Below are 24,962 nucleotides of genomic sequence, written 5' to 3'. Positions count from 1 at the left end.
TCGTCTTAGAAATAAGGAAACTAATGTCACGAAAGAGGAGAGTGAAAAAGTTGGCTTAAAGCTCAACATTAGAAAACGAAGATCATGGCATCTGGTCCCATCACTTCATGGGAAATAGATGGGGAAACAGTGGCTGACTTGATTTTTTGGGGCTCCAAAATCACTGCAGATGGTGATTGCAGCCATGAAATTAAAAGATGCTTACTGCTTGGAAGGAAAGTTATGACCAAAAAGCAGAAATATTACTTTGCTAACAAAGGTTCGTCTAGTCAAGGCTATGGTTTTTCCAGTGGTCATGTATGGATGTGAGAGTTGGACTGTGAAGAAAGCTGAACGCCAAAGAATTGACGCTTTTGAACTGTGGTGCTGGAGAAGACTCTTGTGAGTCCCATGGATTGCAAGATCCAACCAGTCCATTCTAAAGGAGATCAGTCCTGGGTGTTCATTGGAAGTCACTGGAAGGACTGATGTTGCGGCTGAAACTCCAATACTTTGGCCACCTCACGCGAAGGGTTGACTCATTGGAAAAGACCCTGATGCTGGGAGGGATTGGGGGCAGGAGGAGAAGGGGACGACAGAGGATGAGATGGCTGGATGGCATCACCGACTCAATGGACATGAGTTTGGGTGAACTCCGGGAGTTGGTGATGGATAGGGAGGCCTGGTGTGCTGCGATTCATGGAGTGGCAAGAAGTCAGACACGACTGAGCGACTGAACTCAGTGAACTGAATGTCACGAAATGTAAAGAAACTTGGAAAAGGTCACAGTGTAATGGTAGCAATAAGTAAACTAATCCTAAATTTTAATTTCTATTCCAGGGTTATTTTTACTACTTAAAAACCAGAACAAGTTATTTTTGACCCTATATGCAAGGTCACACTTCAGATACACACCATATTTCTCCCTTCCCAATGTGCTCCATTAAATTTTAATGATAAATCTTGATTTCAATAGCTTTAAGATATTTAGATTATTAAAACAAATACACCAACCAACCAAAAAACAAAACAGAAAAAAACTCTAGCAAAACAAATCCAGCTATAGACCCAGGTGATGTAGCTCTATGTTTAATAACAGCTGTCAGCCAGCTACTTTTAGTCTTACTAAAAGAACATGGTAACATATTTCCCTACATGAAATAATTTTTTTAATTAAAATTCTTTAAATCTTGCCTTGGCAATTTGCCTATTTATTTTCCTTTATCACTTACATTAAAAAAAAAAACTCTACCTATAAAAGCAATCATTATATAATATATAATATAAAGGTTAGGTAATCTGACCTAGAATTTCCGTAAAAGCACAGATAGTTTAGCATGTTAATACAGACTCAAATAAAAAGAATAAAGTAAGATGCCCTACCTAAAATAACCTTTACCATCATCTTCTTTTATTTCTAGAGACACAGAGAAGGTAAAGATGTCACTGTCTGGAGTCTGAGGCGCAGCAGTTGCTGAAAGTGGGGTCTGCTTGGCAGAACGGCGGAAGGCAGTGGCAAAACTGTAAAGTATCCGGCTCACCTACAACCAAAAATGTTAGGAGATGGGCTGTTATTAAAAAAGTAAAATACTTTTGTTAAGGCTGAAGGTGACCTACGTTGTTTGAGGGAGGTAGTTCACCTTTCCTTCACTCATTTCTTTAATAAATTATCAAATTTATTAGACCTATAAAGCAAACAACACTAAAAATGACCAGAGTAGAGATTGTAAAAAAGGAATGACTGTGAACACTAGAAATCCAATTGAAAGATGATTTCCAAAATTGTTAGGAATTACTTGAATATATTTATTGTAATAAAGAATAATCCTCCAAGTTTAATTCTATAAGAATAGTTTGCAAATATGTCATTGCTAGAAGCAAGATGCCGATTTAATGCATTTAAACAGCGGTCAATTGGTCTCCTCTGACACTCTTAGCAACAACAAGGTTCTGGCTAACCAAACTTTTATTCATATTTCAGGCCATCAAAATGGAACAAATAAAACAGTAGCAGAGAATTTAATTTGGCTTATAAATGACCACAGAAAATACTATAATCATTTCAATGATTCAAGGGTGAAGATGAAGTTTCATCTGTAGACATTTCCCTCTTCAGTACTTACAGCTTCTTGTATTTCACACCGAAAGACATGTATTCTGAAGAGCTCTGCATTGTAATGACTTTCAGTGAAAGCAAAACAGTCACTCTCAGGAGTTCCATCATGCCCTCTGACACAGAAAAGGATTTTGTAGATAGGGTAGTTTGCTATTTCAGTGTTTGTCTGAGGATCTAAGAGTCTGTTCAGAAAAAATATACATAAAGAGATTAGAGCTACTGTGGACAATTTTCACTATGTTCACATTATGATTCAAGACTCATCTTTCTAGCAAAAAGATCATATAAATCATTTCTTGAGCCTGGCAGTCTACAGTCCAAAGGGTCACAAAGAATTGGAAACGACTGAGCACACAGAAATCATATTAATGTTCAATCTTGATAAGTAAGTTATATGTGGGGTCTTAAAATAACTGATTACACAATTCCATAGTACTAAAAACTACATAATCCCCTATTTTAGGGAGGCAATCAGGAAAGCATAAATAATATTAATGTTCCTTAAATAGTCTATAACTACATAAAAAATAATGGGTAAATTAGACTACCAAAATAGATCACTAAAGTGCTTCTCAGTATCTCCTAACAGAATGACCTAAGCTGCTTTATTATTTTAAAAACTAAAATAATGATGTAGTTTTTCAGAGTGAAACATGTTCTTTTGCTTCATGGCAAATAAGGAAGAGACACTTACAAAACATTAACACCGAAGGAAAAAAAACTTCATTAATAAAATCAAAAGGATGCCACTCACTGAAAATTAAATGGATATCATTCACTCAAAAATGTATTCATTCAACAAATATTTATGTGATACCTACACAACATCCCAGGCTCCATCCTGGGCCCTGACAATACAAAAAACTGAAATTATGAAGTTATGAAATTATGAACACAGAATGGGCAGAGCCATCAATGGGAAAGCCTAGGGGATAATGGAAATACCTAAGAAGGGGAACTAATTCAAATTCAAAGGCACTTTGATAAAGACTCTGAAAACATGAGGTAAGAGAGACTAATTTTCTCATGTCTTTATAGAATTAAAATATATTAGAACAAAGTATAACTTCAGTCAGGGGAATGACAATTGACTAAGAATCATATAAAAATGAGTTTTAGGGAATTCCCTGGCAGTTAGTGGTTAGGACTTAGTGCTTTCACTGAAGTTGCCCAAGTCACATCATGGCAAAAGGAAAAAAAAAAAAAAGGCTAAATAAATGTTACTAAGCTTCACATTAATAAATACAATTAAAATTAATATTCATGCATCTTTGCAAAATAGTTCTTTAAACACTCAAGAGAAGAATTACATATGCAGATCATTGGAATATTAATTAACTTACTACTACTACTATCCATATGCAGCTACAACTCTACTACCATAAAAATCCAAAATGCTTGAGGGCAGAGAAACAGATATTCTCATACACTGTTCACAAACGTACAAGCTAGATCAGTATTTCTAGATGGCCATTTGGCAATATATCAAAAACCATAAAAATGGGCAAATCTTTGACCCACCAGTGAATCTACTTCTAGGAACTAATTCTAAGGAAATTTAAAAATACATTAAAATTTAGCTCAAAAATACTACTTATAAGAAAACGACAGGTTAAGCACTTAAGTAAGTAAGTAAAAGTTGCTCAGTCGTGTCTGATTCTTTGCGACCCAAAGAACTAAACAGTCCATGGAATTCTCTAGGCCAGAATCCTGGAGTGGGTAGCCTTTCCCTTCTCCAGGGGCTCTCCCCAACCCAGGGATCGAATCCAGGTCTCCTGCATTGCGGGCAGATTCTTTACCAGCTGAGCCACAAGGGAAGCCCAACTTACATGCCCATATAATAAAAGTTTAATATTAGCTATTATTAGTAGCACTTTTATCATTAAAACAACTAAAATATGTAACATTAGACTGGTTATCTCTGAAAAGCCCATCATGTGCCATCATAAATTATAATAATTAAGCATATTTATTGATATGGAAAGATTCACCATATAACAAAGCATGTTATATATTATGTAATTCCACTGATGCTAAAAATGCTGATTCTAAGAGTTGTATAATTATACTTGCATATATATGTAGGTATATACACATAGACAAATATACCTACAACTACACAAAAAGGGTCTTAATAAACCAAGATGTTAACTGTTATTTACCAATGGGAGAGTAGAATTAAGACCATTTCCTAACCTAAAATATGTCACAAATGAACTTATCTACAAAACAGAAGCATAGAGAATAAACTTGTGGTTGCTGGGGGTCAGGGGCGCAAGGGAGGGAAGGACTAGGAGTACGGGATTAGCAGACGTAAACTATCATATATAGGATAAACAACAAGGTACTACTGTATAGCACAGGAAACTATATTCAATGTCCTGTGATAAACCACAAAAAAAAAATTAAGGAAAAAAAGTCTGTATGTGCATAACTGACTCACTCTGCTATATAGCAGAGATTGGCACAACATTATAAATCAACTATACTTCAGTAAAAAAGTTAAGAGTAATTTTCTAAATTTTTGCTTATTTGTGTTCTTTGATTTTTCTGAAATAAGTACGCATTTTTTACAACAAAGCTAGTTTTGTATTTAGTTAGCTGATACAGACATCTGACTACATTTAAACACTGTGACCTGTTTCAGTTAGTATAAACAATACCCCTATCAAGAGACTTCTCTGAGCTTCAGTATCCTCATCTTAAAAATTTAGGAACTACTGTCTAGTCAAGGCTATGGTTTTTCCAGTGGTCATGTATGGAAGTGAGAGTTGGACTATAAAGAAAGCTGAGAGCAGAAGAATTGATGCTTTTGAACTGTGGTGTTGCAGAAGACTCTTGAGAGTCCCTTGGACTGCAAGGAGATCCAACCAGTCCATCCTAAAGGAGATCAGTCCTGGGTGTTCATTGGAAGGACTGATGTTGAAGCTGAAACTCCAATACTTTGGCCACCTCATGCGAAGAGCTGACTCATTTGAAAAGACGCTGATGCTGGGAAAGACTGAGGGCAGGAGGAGAAGGGGACGACAGAGGATGAGATGGTTGGATGGCATCACTGACTCAATGGACAAGGGTTTGGGTGGACTCCAGCAGTTGGTGATGGACAGGGAGGCCTGGTGTGCTGCGGTTCATGGGGTCGCAAAGAGTCGGACATGACTGAGTGACTGAACTGAACACTGAAATAGTTAATATTTACCAACAGGTTTCTGTAATTTCCAAAGTCAGTATGAAATTTCTTTTCAACTAATGTGTCAAGCTAGTATTTTTATTGGGGGGCACATGGAAAGTGTAAATTGTTAGGCAGACTCTTAGGTCAACATATTTCAATAATCCCCAAAACACTTAAATTTCTAGTGTTACAAAGAATTAGGGTGAGGAAGAGTATAAAAAACTGCTCAAACAAGTGACTATTTTTCATAAAAGGTCACAATCCTTGGAAGACATGAAAACTAAGTGCCAAAAGAATTAACCACTACAAGAATAAAATAATTATGTATTTTGTTTACTCTTGCTTTGTTATAAAACTGTAGGTGAGAAATCTGATCAAATGTTACAAATATTTCTAGAAGGCTGGTCTTACCTCACAGTTCCTTCAGATACATTCGGCACTGACAGGGTTACATCTAGTGAGATCTGACACTGGCCCCTTAAGATGGACATCATCCTCAAGGCTTCCACTTCACTCCTGGGAGCATTTACTGAGGCACAGCCTAAATAAGTTAGTTTGCTGAAAACTACACTGTCCTCATCTGCCACTGGTGTGAAAGGACTTGACCCTTCAGAATCTGAAAGAAACAATAAGGAAGTGATTATTTTCACTTTGATATTTTGTTAACATGAATATTAAGTAAAACTCTACAAGCTACATTTAGGTTCTAAAATTAAATTCGTCACTTTCCCAGAAGAAAATTAAAGTCAGAAATCTCACACCAGAACTTGTCACCAACACTAAAATTTTTAGGTATGGCTATAGTTTCAATCCTTAACCTAAATGGTGACCTGAGATTCAGATCTGATTTATCTCTTATAATTTGTTTTGACTTTATAATTTATATTTAGGTCAGTAATACATTTAGTATTTTACCATCCTGAAAAATCCTCTTTCTTCTTTCTTATCTGTTCTATTATAATGATTTCTCTTATTCATCATCTTAGTTACTTTATCATGTTCTCTCAGTCCCCCTGCCTTTCCTTTCCCAATAAACATTTACAGTTTTAATATTCTACTTTTCCTCAAAGAACCTTCATAATTGTCTTTTTCCTCCTTGTCTTTCAGGTCCCTTTTTTCAATTTGACAACTATTCCCACCAAGCAGGCCTAAGGCAAACATTTTCTTCACCAAGAATTATTTCCCCAATCAGTCAGTTGCTCATTCGTGTCCGACTCTGTGATTCCATGGACTGCAGCATGCCAGGCTTCCCTGTCCATCACCAATTCCTGGAGCTTACTCACACTCATGTCCATCGAGTTGGTGATGCCATCCAACCATCTCATCCTGTTGTCCCCTTCTCCTTCAGCCAATATCCAATTTCCCAATACCATACTCAAATTATTTTTTCCTGAAAAAATTCTTTAAGCACTCTAACACTGCCTCACTGTTATATAAGTGGTTTTTTTCCTTTGCTATAAATGACATACATTTAGAGTCGACATATGTGTAACTGATTCACTGGGCCTTCCACCTGAAACTAACATTGTAAATTAACTACACACCAATAAAAAAAACTTTTTTAATGACATACATTTAAAGGGAAATCAGAATGGTACATGTATTTATTCCTCTCACATCCCCCTCAATCTCGTATTGGAAGCTTCTAGATAATATAGATACGATTTTTGCTTCCTCTGCATCAAACCTAGTACAAAATGGACACTCAAATATTAAAAACAATAACCTTCCGTTATGCAAGCAATGCAGCAATCCTAACCTCCTTGTCCAGGTTTCACTGGCAGGCTCATCTCTGGTTTCTGGAGCCCTACTAATGACACAGGGTTAATGGTGGATGAAGCTGAGAGTTGATTAGAAAGAGGCCCATCTCCTTCGCCATCCAGCTGTGACCTTTCCACAAGCTCCTTGTCCCCTGGCTGGTCGTCCATTGGAGGATCCATCAGCACATCTGCTAGCTCTTTTTGCAGCTGCTGTTCACTTCCATTCCCTATAATCTAAGGGTCACAAATACATGCAGTCAGCGAAGTGAGAGAGAGAGGCCAATACTGATTAAAATGGGTCCACATCTAGAGAAAATCACTAGCAATTCTTTTGATATATAGATATCTTCTGAATGTTTTAAAAAAATAAAGCAAGATCTGCAATAAATAAGAGCTGCAGCTGCTCTCTTAATTCATACAAATATTCATGAAAAAGTGTACAGTGAATTTGAGACTAATACCCAGAAATACATGTTATAATCTGTCAATTTTATTGAAAGTTTTCTACAGTATTCTAAAATCACAACTAAAATTTTTAAAATTTTACTTGTCTGTTAAGAAATAAAGCTTATTAAGAGGAGAAGCTTCTCTTATCCTTAAGGAAAAGGGAAAATGTGTTTGCTTCCAAAAATGACCAGTGCAAACATATATATTAGGTAATAAACCATCACATGCACTTTACCATTGTTGCTATAAGGCAGTCTCTTAAGGGAGACTTCTCTGACATAAACAGTTCTTAAAGTTCTCAACACTTGAATAAAGCTGGGGAGACGTAAGTAGAAAATGACCCGAGGAACAGAAGCACTCCATTTCAATGTCAAGGATTTTTCTAGAGTCATGATGGTTTATTACTGTTGCTCAACAAGGAAGTAAACAAGTAAAAGATCAAATGAAGACTACCCAATGCTAAGGAAAACCACAAGTGACAAAACCCAGTATTATCATTAAATGCTTATTCAAGAAACACTAGAAAAATTAGCAGAGAATTAATGCAGGAAAAGGAAATCATGATGAAAAAAAGTACTGATTTAGGCAAGTTTCTAAAGACCAAAACCGGACAAAAATTTAAATGAGTGGGGCTATGAGATTGTTGAAGACAAAGAGGTCTTCACAGTAAAATTGAAGACACAAGTCAGGAAGCAAAATTCCAATAGCAGCAGTACTCTGGACTACCTACCAAGGATCCCAGTTCAAACATTTTTGTAACTCTATAAAGTCAAGCCCCTTTCGATGTAAACTATGATTGAGTCTTTATTGCTACCTTTTCCCAATATGTCAGCTATTCTTGCCTCAGAAAAAAGGACTGGAGAGGTATTCAGTCTCTGGCTGCAATTTAAGAGTCTGTTTTTAACTTCCTTCTATATTCAGAATTACTGCTATTGGAACTACAATTCAGTCAAATATTTTTAACTCTTTGCTATACCTAAAGGTCCGTCTAGTCAAGGCTATGGTTTTTCCAGTAGTCATGTATGGATGTGAGAGTTGGACTGTGAAGAAAGCTGAGCATCGACGAATTGATGCTTTTGAACTGTGGTGTCGGAGAACGCTCTTGAGAGTCCCTTGGACTGCAAGGAGATCCAACCAGTCCATTCTGAAGGAGATCAGCCCTGAGATTTCTTTGGAAGGAATGATACGAAAGCTGAAACTCCAGTATTTTGGCCATCTCACGCAAAGAGTTGACTCACTGGTAAAGACTCTGATGCTGGGAGGGATTAGGGGCAGGAGGAAAAGGGGGTGACAGAGGATGAGATGGCTGGATGGCATCACCGACTCGATGGACATGAGTTTGAGTGAACTCTGGGAGTTGGTGATGGACAGGGAGGCCTGGCGTGCTGTGATTCATGGGGTCTCAAAGAGTCGGACACGACTGAGCGACTGAACTGAACTGAAACCTGATTCTACACATCACAAGTGCAATCAAATTCTTTTATTCAGAAGTCTGCTTTCAGAAGTTTCTTAAAGCACATAAAAAACAATCTAGTACTTAGTTTCAATTAATCTATTTTTTTCAGAACTAGGTAAGATATCCTGTATCACATGCAAGAAATAAACGATAGCCTAACTGAACCTAAACTATTTTCCAAGGGGAAGGAGAAATAAGTAGGATAGCTAGAGCGTCCTATAACTGATGAAGATATTAGACTCCATGTTTAAGCAATAGTAATTTTAACTGGGAAGGCTATAATTAAAGAGCAAGCTAAACTGAAGACATATTTCACATGCTATGAGGTACTGTTTTTTCTTTGATATATAGGATAAATAAACAAGTTTTCTTTTAGATAGGCTACCTCCATTGTAATATATTCACAAAACATACCACAAAAAGAAACATGTTTATGTGTTTGTCTTTCATGTTTATACATGTTTATCTTGTATTCTTCCCTTATTTATAAAGTCTACAAACATAAGAACTGGCTTCTATTTCCTTAACACTTCCTTAAAGATAGGAAAACTAATGCAGGACACAACAATGCTGATTTCTAAAAGCTGCTTAAAAATAGCAACCTAACTTATGCTGTGAATAATTAGTTTCAATATAATACTCAACACTTACCATTTAGATCATTTGTGCACCTTCAATCCAATTTCAAACTTAACCATATGTGACATAATTTATTTAATAATACTTATCTCAATTAAGTCTTTTTTTTTTTTTTAAAGACAGTAAGTTAATCTGAATGTTTCCATATGGGAAACATTCAGCAATGCCTTTTAAGGTTCCCTAACTTTGGCACAATGGTGTGATCACTCACCTAGAGCCAGACATCCTAGAATGTGAAGTCAAGTGGGCCTTAGAAAGCATCACTATGAACAAAGCTAGTGGAGGTGATGGAATTCCAGTTGAGCTATTCCAAATCCTGAACGATGATGCTGTGAAAGTGCTGCACTCAATATGTCAGCAAATTTGGAAAACTCAGCAGTGGCCACAGGACTGGAAAAGGTCAGTTTTCATTTCAATCCCAAAGAAGGGCAATGCCAAAGAATGCTCAAACTGCCGCACAATTGCATTGATTTCACACGCTAGTAAAGTAATGCTCAAAATTCTCCAAGTCAGGCTTCAGCAATACGTGAACCATGAACTTCTAGATGTTCAAGCTGGTTTTAGAAAAGGCAGAGGAACCAGAGATCAAATTGCCAACATCCGCTGGATCATGGAAAGAGCAAAAGAGTTCCAGAAAAACATATATTTCTGCTTTATTGACTATGCCAAAGCCTTTGGTGTGGATCACAATAAACTGTGGAAAATTCTGAAAGATATGGAAATACCAGACCACCTGACCTGCCTCTTGAGAAACCTATATGCAGGTCAGGAAGCAACAGTTAGAATTGGACGTGGAACAACAGACTGGTTCCAAATAGGAAAAGGAGTATGTCAAGGCTGTATATTGTCACCCTGCTTATTTAACTTATATGCAGAATACATCATGAGAAACGCTGGGCTAGAAGAAGCACAAGCTGGAATCAAGATTGCTGGGGAAAATATCAATAACCTCAGATATGCAGATGACACCACCCTTATGGCAGAAAGTGAAGAGGAACTAAAAAGCCTCTTGATGAAAGTAAGAGGAGAGTGAAAAAGTTGGCTTAAAGCTTAACATTCAGAAAACTAAAATCATGGCATCTGATCCCGTCACTTCATGGGAAATAGATGGGGAAACAGTGGAAACAGTGTCGGATTGACTTTTCTGGGCTCCAAAATCACTGCAGATGGTGACTGCAGCCATGAAATTAAAAGACGCTTACTCCTTGGAAGGAAAGTTATGACCAACCTAGATAGCATATTCAAAAGCAGAGACGTTACTTTGCCAACAAAGGTCCGTCTAGTCAAGGCTATGGTTTTTCCAGTGATCATGTATGGATGTGAGAGTTGGTACTGTGAAGAAAGCTGAATGCCGAAGAATTGATGCTTTTGAACTGTGGTGTTGGAGAAGACTCTTGAGAGTCCCTTGGACTGCAAGGAGATCCAACCAGTCCATCCTAAAGGAGACCAGTCCTGGGTGTTCACTGGAAGGACTGATGCTAAAGCCAAAACTCCAATACTTTGGCCACCTCATGCAAAGAGTTGACTCACTGGAAAAGACTCTGATGCTGCGAGGGATTCAGGGCAGGAGGAGAAGGGGACGATAGAGGATGAGATGGCTGGATGGCATCACCGAGTCAATGGACATGAGTTTGAGTGAACTCCGGGAGTTGGTGATGGACAGGGAGGCCTGGCATGCTGCGATTTATGGGGTCCCAAACAGTCAGACACGACTGAGCGACTAAAGTGAACTGGACTTTGGCACCTGAAGAACGTGGTAAAATACAATCTGTTGAGCCCTAGAAGAATACCTGGAGAAGGCAATGGCAACCCACTCTGGTACTCTTTCCTAGAAAATCCCATGGACCGAGGAGCCTGGTAGGCTGCAGTCCATGGGGTCTCGAAGAGTCGGACACGACTGAGTGACTTCACTTTCTCTTTTTACTTTCATGCACTGGAGAAGGGAATGGCAACCCACTCCAGTGTTCTTGCCTGGAGAATCCCAGGGACGGCGGAGCCTGGTGGGCTGCCATCTATGGGGTTGCACATAGTCAGACACGACTGAAGTGAGTTAGCAGAAGCAGCAGCAGCAAGGCTGGCACAGGACTGATAATTAGAATTTTTAAAGTTTCCAGGTGATGGTGATGTTGCTAGTCTGGGAACCAACCTCAGATTAATGGTTCATGACTGCACAATACAATTACCAGTATCACCAGGAAGCACGTTAATATTAAAATACTTGATCGTCCCTCTATTCACTTACCTCCTACCCTAGCAACTAAGTTAGTCTCAGAGATAAAGCCTTGACATATACATTTTAAAGAACCTTCACAGGTGATTTACGAAACAGTTGTCAGGCCAGATGAGGCCAGCAGGGTACAGTTTTGTTCACCCATCCTATAAATGAAGAGCTTAAACCAGCAACTGTTTATCTCTGACTTCCTGTTATAACAGAAAAATAAACTCATTTTCAGCAGGGCTTTCTGTTTCTTGCTGCCAACAGCATTCTTAACAGATACCATGATCATCTTCAAAATAAGTGTAGTTGCAGCTTAAGCAGATCAAAATACTGGTATTATTGAAAGGACAGGTATACAGACCAACAAAACAGAACAGAACTCAGAAATAGACCTACACACACATGGCCAATTGTTTTCAACAAAGTTGGCTAGGTAACTCAAGAGAAAGGTAATAAATTAAAACAAACGGTGCTGAAATAACTAACCTTACATCAAACAAATGCAAACATTACATGACATACAAAAATTAATGCAAAATGGATTGCAGATCTAAATGTAAATCTGAAAACTATAATGTTTACAGAAGAAAACACAAAGGACAAAGTCTTTGTGATCCTGGGCCACAAAGATTTCTTAGGACACAGAAAGCATGCATAAAAGAAAAAAAATGAAGTGTACCTTTGTGAATGCTTACAGCAGCATTATTCATAATTGCCAAAAGCTGAGTACAAAGTAAATGTTTATCAAGTGATGAATGGATAACTTCCATATAGCTATACAATTGAATACCAGCTAGGACGGTAAAGCATCTACCTACAATGTGGGAGACCCAGGTTCAGATCCTGTGGAGAAGGAAATGGCACCCCACTCCAGTACTCTTGCCTGGAAAATCCCATGGACAGAGGAGCATGGTAGGCTACGGTCCATGGGGTGGCAAAGAGTCGGACACGACTGAGCGACTTCACTTTCACTTTCAGCAATAAAAAGGAATGAATTACTAATATTAAAACAACACGGATAACACAAAATACTGTAAATAAAACAAACAGACAAAAAGGCTATATACTGTATGATTCAATTTACATGGCATTCTGGAAAAGGCAAAGCTAGAGATAAAAATCCAGAGAAGGCAATGGCACCCCACTCCAGTACTCCTGCCTGGAAAATCCCATGGACGGAGGAGCCTGGTAGGCTGCAGTCCATGGGGTCGCTACGAGTCAGATACGACTGAGTGACTTCACTTTCATGCATTGGGGAAGGAAATGGCAACCCACTCCAGTGTTCTTGCCTGGAGAATCCCAGGGATGGGGGAGCCTGGTGGGTTGCCGTCTATGGGGTCACACAGAGTCGGACACGACTGAAGTGACTTAGCAGCAGGAGCAGGAGCAGCAGCAGCAGCAGCAGAGACAGAAATCAGATTGACTGACAGAGGCTGGGTCTTTTTAGAGTAATGAAAATATTCTGTACCTTGATTATGGTAGTCATTACATAATAAAAGTTTACATTAATTAAACTTCATAGAATTGTATACCTAAAAGGGCCGTATTTTACTGTGCGTAAATTTTACCTCAATACTTTTTTTCCTTTTGGCTATGCCCTGCAGCATGTGGGGCCCTTAGTTCTCCAACCAGGGATCAAACCCACGCCCCCTGTTTTGGAAGCTCAGAGTATTAACCATTGGACTGCCAGGGAAGTCTAATTTCTCAACAGACTTGACTTAAACTTGAAAGAGGATAATGATAATAGGAGAGGCTATGCAATATGGAGGCAGAGGTTATATGGTAAATCTCTGTTCCTTTTTCTTAATTTTGCTGTGAATCTAAAACTGCTCTTCAAAATAAAGGCTATTTTTTTAAAATCTGGAAAAAATGTGATTTCTATGAAAGATGAAACTTGAGAACACAACTGTTCCTTTTCCCTACAACAGCCCTCAAAAGGTGTTCATCCAGGATTCTGTTTTTGGCAATAACTTCATTTTACAGATTTCCCAATGCCATTTTATGCACTCCAACGATATATAAACAACCCCTAATATGCATCTACAATCCCTCACCCTCTACTGGACAGACACCTTCAGGCAGATACTCCAAACTTACTGTGTCAAAACTAATCCTCTTCTCTGTTTTTTTTTAATCAATGAATTGCACTACTATCCATCCACTCAGCAACCAAATGAAGGATTACAGTCATCCTTCATCCCTCTCACTCACACGCTACTCACAAATCCTACTGATCCTTGCTCAGTTGGGCATTTTCCTCCATGTCTCTGCATAGTTACCAGCATAGGAACCTCTTTGGATTTACATCAGCCTATTGGAAAGGTAGTGGTTTCCATGCCTTCTTTCTCCTCTCTGATCTATCATTCATTTGGCCAGTCAAGTTACAACTGCAAATTTTACTTCTCATCAAGCACTGCCTATTTTTAACCTCTTCCAAGTTTCCTCAATGTCCTTAAGACAAAGCCCAATATCATTTCTATGTCCTATGAGTTTCTCACAACCCTAATTACCTTCTCATCTCTTAGCAGTCACATCAAGTCACTCAAATTCCCCAAGACACATCACAAAGTTTCTAACATTGAAGCTTTGCATAGATTGTTCCCTTTCCTGGAAAACCCTCTCGCTTGCCTTTCTACTCTTAAACACCAAGCTTAAATTTGTTTACCTCCTCTGGGAGACCTTAAGCCTCATACATGGGCTTTAATCATTCCCTTTTTAGGGCGTGCATTGCTACATATTTTAGTGAATATCTGCTTAGTGAGCCCCTTTGGCCAGACTGGGCATTATTAGATAGCAGAGACTCTCTTAAATTATCTTTATATTCCCAAAGCCTGGTGTAGTGACAGGTACAAAGTGTATCTACAATACATGTTTAATGAAATGAACTTTATAAATGCCAAAAATAAAAACCAAAGTATTATTTTATCTAATCTGGATGGTCTATAAATTTTGGTTTTTGTGACAGTTAAGCAAATCTGAATGATTTATTTTAGCTTTGTTAACTACTTAAAAACAAATATCATCATTTCCTATAATTATGAATGTCATTAAGGTTTTACATTTACTGTAAGAATACTGGGCAGGACCAAATACTAATAGCATGTTACAAAGGTCCATATAGTCAAAGCTATTTTTTCCAGTAGTCATGTACAGTTGTGAGAGTTGGACCATAAAGAAGGTTGAGCACTGAACAATTGATACTTTCGAACTAAGGTGCTGGAGAAGATTCTTGAGTCCCTTAGACAGCAAGGACATCAAACCAGTCAATCCTAAGGAAATCAACCCTGAATATTATTGGAAGGACTGATGCTGAAGCTCCAATACTTTGGCCACCTGTTGTGAACAGCTGACTCACTGGAAAAGACCCTGATGCTGGGAAAGACTGAGGGCAAAAGGAGAAGGGGACAACAGAGGATGAGATGGCTGGATGGCATCTGACTCAATGGACATGAGGTTTGAGCAAACTCTGGGAGACAGTGAAGGACAGGGAAGCCTGGCATGCTGCAGCTGATGGGATTGCAAAGAGCTGGACATAGCGACTGAATAACAACAACAAAACACAATTATCTGAAGTCCAAAAAACACTTCTAACTTAATTTAGCCCAAATACAAAAATAAGAAAGCAAAGCAGATATACATAGATAACTAACGGTCACGTACTGGTTTGTGTTCATCTCCATGTAATCTTTAAGTAGAGGAGGGGAGAGTTGTTTAAAACATTCCTGAATCGAGAGGAAAAAAACATTTAAGCATAAAGTAGTCAAACACAGACACAGATGTTTGCGAGGACAGAGACTGTTCAGTGAATGATTTATTTATAATTCTACTTATATAGTACAGGAAAAAACTGGACCAAGAGTTGGCTTGTGGCACAGCTCCAGGGGGCACCATTCACATCACAGTCTGTGTGAACAGTATCAGCCTGGGAGTGCACAGGGTATAGCCTATGCAGCTACACTCAGGAGTCCTACCTGGGCTCCACAGTAAGACAAATCTGAGTTGGGGACATGCCTCTGACACTATCTCCAGTGGCTACGGGCAAATTAATCCCTGGGAGCCACAACTGCCCCATCTCTAAAATGAGAATGTTAATACCTATCTCACAAGACTGCTGTGGTTCAATGATATGATCTCTGGACACTCATTATATACATCAGAACCACTGAATCATGTGATTTTTATAGGGAATGTCTCATTTCTCACATCACAGTACCTGCCAACTAGTAAGCATCCAATAAGTATCTCCCTACTCAACTTTCAGCTATTTTTGAATAAACTCTGGTCCACCTACTGGAGGTGAGATTAAAAAAAAAAAAAGCAAATAATAACTTTAATAATTCTTCCACTTTCTTTGGTCTGAAGGAAACTAAGAACACACCTACTATGTGCAAAAGAAGCATTAATGGAATAACATCTGTCATTTCTAAATAATATCAAATAAAGGTAGTAACTTAAGTGGCAGAATTGGCTACAAGTGTATTTCCTTGAGAGCAAAACTGCATTAGGGAACCTATGGACAAAATGTTCCAAAGGCAATATCCAGAGTCCTTTCCTGGTCTTAATTTTCTACTTCTAACTTAATAGTTCCTGTTTCCCTTCACTGCAACAGTATCAACCAGGCTCTACTCGCTTTGCCAGTTATACAAAACTACTTTACACAGTGTGAGATGCTTTTCCAGTGGACATTTTATGTCTTCAATAAAGCATGCTTAGGAAATGAAAGTGTGCTGGAAAAATCCACAGAAAATCAGAAATTAAAGATAAATTCATGATGATCTACAGTTCCCACTACTTGTGTCATACTGCAGTGAAAAATACAAATGAAAACGGTTCAAACCAAGTAGTTTTGCTCAGCTTCATGGTAACAGCTGAGCCATTTCAAAACAAGTATATAAATCTCAGGCTTGTCATAAAGCAAAGCACAAAAGAAGCAGAAGTCCAGTTTGGATACTGAAAAGTATAGTAACTCATCTCAAATCTGCTCATGATACATCCTTTCTGTGATCCTGGATGAATCACTAAATCACTTTGTGCCTCACTTATAAACTGCAGTTGTTCTGATTACTGATGTCTTTACTTTACTATATAAAGGAAGGATCAGAAAAACAAACTAGTATTATCACTAGGAATTACTGACATTAATTTTAAAAAGGAAGGGAAAAAGAACCTTGTGCATTCATCTTTAAAAATCAACTGAAGAAGGACCCCAACTACTTAGTTTGTGCTAAATAATAGGATTAAGGCTAGGCTAGGCTTTACTTTTCATATGGTATGAATTTTCTACATCAAACATACATTGTTTCTATGATTAGAGAAAAAAAAGTGAGAAAAAGGCTACTTGCATTTGCATCTAGGAAGAAAAAGAAAAGCATGCACATTCAATTCTACTGCATGCAGTGGCCCTAACTCCAAACTCTTCATGCTTCTTGATCTTTCCACATGCCACAGACTCTCTTCTTTGAGAAACTGTTAAACACTCTTTAAGGCTCTGCTGAATTGTTAACTACTCTATGAAAAACTTTTTCTTCTTCTTCAGGTAACAATTACGTTCTCATATAACTCTGCTTATGTCTATATTCTAGCACTTGATGAATTTTGTCATGGCGACATATTTACTTCCGTGTCTATCCAACCACCACTCTGATCCCCTTAATTAAACTGTGTGTTCATGGTTTAGTAACTTTGCTTGAATAAAAGATCTGCATTTCAGAGGACATGATCAACTGACTCTAAGACAATTTCAGAAACTGAGTCAGAAGATAAATTCAGGCAATACTAAGTAAGCAGTGACTTTTGTACCTGCTAACTAAAAGTTTGGTAACTCTTTTCCAACCAAAATGCCAGCTGGATTTTTCAAGAAGAAAACTCTATGAACATTCAAAAGCTTAAAAAATTATCTAACTGAACTTTCTGCCTCAAAAGTACTAGCTCATCAATGTACCCTCAAGCAACATTTTAAAGTTAAAAAAAAAAAAAAAAAAAAAGAGTATCTTTGGCTAAGAGGTAAAGGGTGCAGGATTCCTACACAAGACAAGGTAGAGAAATGCAACATTTTCTGAATTTATGGAAAATTCTCAGATTTTGATGTGAGCTGTCAGAAAATTTCATAAAGAAAAATACCTGTGTTTTTTTATGACTATACCATCACATACAGCTTTCCTTTAAAGGACTTATTCTCTTAAAGAAGTCTTCCCTGACTCCTCCCCCAAGCTAGAATAACTTTCTGCCTGCTTTGTTCTATAGCATCCTTCTGTTAACCTATACCATGGTACTGACCTAATTAAACTGATGTTGAAAATTAGATATGGCTACAAAATCTCACCTCCTTCATCGAAAACTACAGTCTAGTTCTCTAAACCCATGAAATGTGGGCTGGCCTTGTGACTTGCTTTTCTACCACAAAAGAATGTGGTAGAGGTGACACCATGTAACTTATAAGCTTCAGATTTAAAAGAGGCCTTACAGCTTTCACATCTGTTGGGAAGAAGCCTAAATTGAAAACCACATAGAAAGAGAGACCCAGTCAAGCCCAGCGCCCAGCCAACACACCAGCTGAATGAAGTCACATTAATCCAAATGTGCTGTGTTGTGCTTAGTCGCTCAGTCGTGTCCAACTTCTTTGTGACCCACAGACTGTAACCCACCAGACTCTTTTGTCCATGGGATTCTCCAGGCAAGAATACTGGAATGGGTTGCCATGCCCTCCTCCAGGGGATCTTCCCAACCCAGGGATCGAACCCAGGTCTCCCACATTGCAGGCGGATTCTTTACTATCTGGGCCACCAGGGAAGCCAAATAAGGCCAGCAAAACACCCAGTCAACCCACAAAATCATGAGAATAAATTGTTTTTCAAGCCACTGATTTTTGAGTTATTTGTTACAAAGACTAGTAGAAATGATCGGAACATTTTTAACCACTGTCATCTACCCTAAGCTGCAACCACCTTGAGGACATGAACTAGGTCCTATTCATCTTCTCATTCAGCCTTTTAAGACGTACTCTTCGGCTCTAATGTTCTGCAGTTTTACTGTTATCAGTTCAGTTCAGTCGCTCAGTCGTGTCCGACTCTTTGCGACCCCATGGACTGCAGCACGCCAGGCCTCCCTGACCATCACCCACTCCCGGAGTTTACCCAAACTCACGTCCATTGAGTTGGCGATGCCATCCAACCATCTCATCCTCTGTCGTTCCCTTCTCCTCCTGCCCTCAATCTTTCCCAGCATCAGGGTCTTTTCAAATAAATGAGTCAGCTCTTCGCATCAGGTGGCCAAACACTGTCATACTGGTTGGGATTCATTCTGATTTTCTAAGCTGTGAGTTTATATATCATCACTTTTGGAAAATATTCCACTGTTACGTTAATTTCCTTTCCCTCATTCTATTTTTGGTCACACTGCACAGTGTGCAGGATCTCAGTTTCCTAACCAGGAAAAGAACCCATGACCCCTGCAATGGAAGTGCAGCCCTAACCACTGGACCACCAGGGAATTCCCCCTCCCTCATTCTTTTTTTTTTTCCCCTCATTCTATTCTTAAGGAACACTTAGGTAGTTGCTGGTCCTTCGTATCCCAGTCTCCATATTTCTTAATTGCTTTTTCTTATTTTGCCATCTTTCAATTCTATTTTCTGTAATTTTCTCAGAATTTTGTGGGTAACGTATCTGTTGCACCTTTAATTTCACTGAGTCTAATTTTCATTTGTAGAAGTTCTATTTTTAGTTTGCTTGGAATATTAAAATCTTTTGTAATTTTGTCCTTTTCCAATGTTTCCAAAATTTTCTTTAAATGTTTAGTCATTTTAATCATGCCCACCTTAAGGTTACAGGTAATAATTCAAATGCCAGTTTTGGTTTGCTAACTCTTGCTTGTGATGAATTGTCCTTTGTAAATTCTGAATTGTGCACTATTCTTTATCATAGTTATCTGTGGGAATACTATGCAGCCTGGGTAGTAAGCAAGTCCCTCCACAGTTTTACAATTGATCCTGTCAGGTGCCCAAAAGGAATTCTTAACCTAGGAACATGAAGGTAGTGTAAATTCAAGCCCCAAATATACATGAAGGTTAGCCTATGGGTACAAATTCTCAACAAGACTCACCTCCAAATCAGTTAAGACATAGACGCTTCTGTGTCTTATTTTCTTCCTGTGACTGTAAGCAGTTAACTATATTTCAAGTAATATCCTTTTTAGGATGTATCTCCTGAGGGTGCTTTATAAAGGAAATCTCAGTTCCAAAACACATCTCTGTAAAATCTAAGGCTTTCATGTATTTTGGAGTTCCTTTATTGGGTATACATTGTCAGACCTTCCTGGTGGACTGACCCTTATAAGATTATAAAGTGTTCATCTCTAGTAACATTGTTTTAGAGTCTATATTGCCTAACATCACTGTAATCATTTCTTTGATTGCTGTTAACATCAACTTTTCCCATCTATTTAAATCTATCTGTATCTTTGAATCTAAGATGGTCTCCAGGATGTTTTATCCAATGCTGACAATTCCTCCTTTTTGATCATATTGCTAATCCATTCACATTTAATGTTATTATTGATATAACTAATAAGAGTTCAATTTAGGTGTGTTGCTTTACTTTTTATTTATCTGTCTCATATATTTTTTGTTCCTTTATTCTTTTACTGTTTTATTTAGACAATAACTTCCTAATGTAGCACTGACACTCCTTTAACATTATATATATACGCATATGTATGTGTAAACACACATACACACACACATGCACGCACACCACTGTAGCGGTGCACCTTTGGGTTCTTACTCTTCTTCCCCGTCTCATTGTCCCTCCCCCAGGCAATCACTGTCCCACTTTTTATTTTGAAGATTAGCTTTGCATTTTTAAAAATTATATATAAATGAAGTATATAGTTCGTGCTTCTATTTATGGAGGGGAGGATGTCTGTAATCTCTGACCAAATTCTCCTTTTCTTCCATCACCAATGCCCACCTCTGGGCAAAGCCATTTTACTCAGTTTCTACAGTTTGGCTTTTTTAGATTCCACACAAAAGTCATGGAATGTGGAATATGTTGTGTTTCCGTATTTGTTTCTTTCATGATGTTTTCTGATTTCCCTTTTATTTTTTGAGTGGTTGCATGTATTTTCTGACCAACCCCTGGTTGGTTAGAAGTATGTTGTTTAATTTCCACATATTTGTAGATTTTCAAGTTTTCCCCATTTTGTTGATTTTTAATTGTATACCACTGTAGTCAGAAAAGATAACTGGTATGATTTCAGTCTTGTTAATCTTGCTAAGGTATGTTTTGCGACCTAACATATACTTGTTTTGAAATGGTGCTTTTCTTTCCATTTGCATGGAATAACTTTTCATCTCTTTACGTGATACATGGATAAGTCTATGTGTGTCCTTAAAGCTGAAATGAGTCTCTTATAGGTAGCATACAGTGTGGTCTTTTTCTTGTTTTTAATACATTCTGATATTGTCACTTGATTGGAGAATTTAATTCATTTGCATTTAAAATAACTACTGATAAATAAGAACTTACTAATATTATGTTATTGTTTTCTGGCTGTTTTATAGGTCCCTTATTCCTTTCTTCTTCTCGTTATCTTCCCTTGTGAATTCATGATTTTCTATAGTGGTATACTTTCTAGAGTGGTATCCCTTCTTTTAATCTTTTTTGTGTTTATTGTGGGTTATTAATTTGTAATTACCATGAGACTTACATATAACATTTTACAGGATATAAAATTATATTTTACATTGGCAACAACCTAACTTTAATCCCATACAAAGCTCTACCTTTTACTTCCCCAAACATTGGTTTTGATAGCACAATTTAAATTTCTACATTATGTATGCATTGTAGCTAAGCTATTTTTAATACCTTTGTCCTTTAACTTTTAATCTAGATTTACTTAATCAACACCCCACATTACAGTATTAAGACTATACTGATTTTGAGCATATACTTACCTTTTCCAGTGTATTTTATATGTTCATATTACTAACTAGTGTCCTTTCATTTCAGATTGAAGAACTCCGTTTAGCACCTTATTAAGGTATAATGATCAACTCTCTCCATTACAAGTATCTCCTACTTACCAAAACTTTGAATTATGCCACTTTGCTTTCTTAGAAGGCCTACATTAGTACCTGTTTTTGCTAACTGAAAGAAATCTGAAGATGACTTTTGCTTTTATGAAAAAAGCAACTACTGTACTAGTGTAGACCCTTTATATAAGAAAAGTGGTAAAACACAAACTTTTAGAAAGCAGGGGATACTCTATGCTATGCTAAGTCAACTTCAGTCATGTCCGACTCTGTGTGACCCCATAGACGGCAGCCCACCAGGCTCCCCCGTCCCTGGGATTCTCCAGGCAGGAACACTGGAGTGGGTTGCCATTTCCTTCTCCAATGCATGAACGTGAAAAGTGAAAGTGAAGTTGCTCAGTTGTGTCCGACTCTTAGCGACCCCGTGGACTGCAGCCTACCAGGCTCCTCCGTCCATGGAATTTTCTAGGCAAGAGTACTGGAGTGGGGTGCCATTGCCTTCTCTATATGCCATTTCAGCTTACAAAGTTTCATAGGAACATCCTACTTTCAGATAGGGGGGAAACCTGTCATCCTTCTCCTCTTTTTTTTTTTTGGCCATGATATGTGGCTTGCACGATCGAAGCTCCCCAACTTAGGGACTGAATCTGCACCCTGGACAGTGAAAGCATGAACTCCTAGTCATCAGAGCATTAGGGAATTACCTTTCCTTTATTTCTGAAGGACAGTTTTGTTAACTAAAGTATTCTTGGTTGGCAGCTTATTTCCTCGAGTGTATCATCCCATTCTCTTCTAGCTTGCAAGGTTTCTGCAGATAAATATGCTAAAAACCTTATTGGTGGTGATGGTGCTGGGCTATTTCCTTTATAATACAAGAAGCTTTTTTTCTTCTAGTTGCTTTAAACTTTTTTCTTTTTAAAAATATTTATTTGGTTACACGGGGTCTTAGTTGTGGCATGAAGGATCTTTAGTTGCAGCATGTGAGGTCTAGTTCCCTGACTAGGAATCGAACCCAGGCCCCCTGCATTGGAAGAACAGCATCCTAACAGCTGGACCACCAAGGAAGTCCCTGGCTTTAATTTTAAAGCCTTATTGTAATGTATCTTGGAGAGGCACTTGGGGTTGATATATGGGGGGAGCCTATAAACTTCATGAATTCAGATATCCAAACCTCTCCCTGAATTTTGGAAATTTTCAATCATTATGTCTCTAAAGAAGCTTTCTGCACATTTCTCCCTTTCTTGTCCTTCTGAGACTCCAGTGATGCATAAGTTGATGATTTTAGTGATAATGCGACACTTCACACAGGTTTTCTTCACTCACTGTTTTCATTTTATCTGTTTTCAGACAGATAGTTTCAAGCAATCTGTCTTGTACTACACAGTATTTTCTTCTGTGTGATCCGTCTGTTGATGCTCTCTACTGCATTTGTTTTCCCTAAGATGATGAATGCTCCAGTGTGTAGGTTCTTCCAATCCTGCATAATCTGGTTGACTTTTGGCATGTGCTCACTAGCTACTTGCAAAGACTCACACTTACCATTCTTGCCTTCAGGGCTGCTCAGGGAGGCAGTCACAGGGTAAGGACATGTTTGAGTGAGGTGTGTGGAGTTTAGCGGTGCCCATGAGCCAGTTGGAGAACTTGTACAGGAGTCAACCCCCATGGCTCATGGGTGGGTCTCCTGATAGAGTCCCCAAAGCAGTTAGTGGCATCCATGCCCCTTTGATATGTTCCATTCCCAACCCTGGCTGCTGTTCTTCCAGTACAGCTGTCGATTCCCAGGTTGTATAGTTTATGACTGAGTATTTTGGATGATGTGAGAAAGAAATGGGCCTTTTCGGTGTGTCTCACAAAGCCAGGGAAGTCAGGTGCTCCATCACACACTCTCACTTTCCCCCATGGAAGAAATCATGAGCTGACTATCCGCTGGCATTGAGCTGTGCCACCCAAGTGGGGGTGAAGTGACACATAAAATCAAACTGTTCATCATCTTCAGGGGGTCCAATCTTGGATGCTTTTGCCCCAACAATGTGTGGGAACTTCTCCCTTGGATTCCTGAATGTCCATGAAGGCATGTGCATCCGTTAGTGTCTACACTGGTGTTCTTCGAGGGCAGGATGGTAGAAACTCTTGTACTGCCATTTTGATAACATTTCTCTCCATTAAGTCTTCCTTTTGCCAGTTTAAATTTATCGTTGGGCTTCTCTAGTGACGTCTTCATTTCACTTATTGTTTTCTTCCATTTCAGAATTTCCATTTGGTTCTTTTCAATTTGTAATTTATTATCTTCTTCATGATATTTTCTATTTGATTTGCCATTGCCATCATACTTTATTTCTTTAAGCATGGTTTCCTTAGGATGTTCATCGAACATTCTAATAATGGCTACTTTCAGAGTTTGCATATTAGATCCAACATGTCACTCTGCCTTTTAAAAGTGATGTATGGGTAATATTTTCTTTGCATGTCTCACAATTCTGTGTTGGAAACTAGATTATTCTAGAAAATATGTTGTTCCAGTTCTTGGTACTGGTTTCCATGCTCTAAGACTTGTTATTTTTTTTATGCTTGTTTATTTAGTGACTGGCTGACTTATTTTAGTATATTTTATTCCCCTAATTCCCACGGTGTTAAACCTTTGATGCTGCTCCTCTGGGGTGATTTGCCCTCATTCATCCTGGGGTAGCAGCTCTGGTAAGATGCTCTGTCTCTATGACTGCATGTAGACATTAAGCTCCACTAACTGTGGCTGATTTGCTCTATAATTCTCAACAATCCTCTCAGGCAATAAACTGCTCCACAGAATAAACCAATGAAATTAGGTTACTTTGATGGGAGAGTTCTAGAGGTCAGTGGTTGAGATCTGGCCCTCCCTATCATAGGTGGTCTCCTCCCAGCAAGCCTGTAGTTAAAACTGTATGTCCAATTAATCGAACAATCTCCTCCCAATTACTTTTCACTACCACCTCCACTGTTTTTGAGTACCCTTAGGCTTGAACTTCTCTACACTCTGTTGTAAACAAAGTCAGCTCCTTTGGGCAGAGATTACGAGCTGTGTTGTGGCCCATTCCTCATTGCAGGCAAAATCTCTGAGCTATAGCTATGAATTTGGGAGTGTGGACAATGGCATACTTCTGAGCAACACTCC

At 38.4% G+C, this 24,962-nt stretch overlaps 1 protein-coding gene across 6 annotated transcripts in view; it reads right to left on the bottom strand.

The window, feature by feature from the left end:
* RABGAP1 (RAB GTPase activating protein 1) overlaps nt 1-24,962 on the bottom strand; it is a 169,313-nt gene that overhangs the window by 114,943 nt on the left and 29,408 nt on the right. For 5 of the 6 annotated variants that reach the window (XM_027556208.1, XM_027556211.1, XM_027556207.1 and 2 more), the window contains 4 exons: nt 7,024-7,258; nt 5,676-5,880; nt 2,103-2,277; nt 1,363-1,520 (listed from right to left, as the gene is read on the bottom strand). In XM_027556208.1, the coding sequence (XP_027412009.1) occupies nt 1,363-1,520; nt 2,103-2,277; nt 5,676-5,880; nt 7,024-7,258 (773 nt within the window). The remainder of the gene's footprint in view (nt 1-1,362; nt 1,521-2,102; nt 2,278-5,675; nt 5,881-7,023; nt 7,259-24,962) is intronic. The other variant, XM_027556212.1, reaches the window with a different exon arrangement.

The sequence above is a fragment of the Bos indicus x Bos taurus genome, chromosome 11 (genome assembly GCF_003369695.1).
Source record: "Bos indicus x Bos taurus breed Angus x Brahman F1 hybrid chromosome 11, Bos_hybrid_MaternalHap_v2.0, whole genome shotgun sequence".
NCBI lineage: Eukaryota > Metazoa > Chordata > Mammalia > Artiodactyla > Bovidae > Bos > Bos indicus x Bos taurus.
This window is presented reverse-complemented; position numbering and strand designations above follow the sequence as displayed.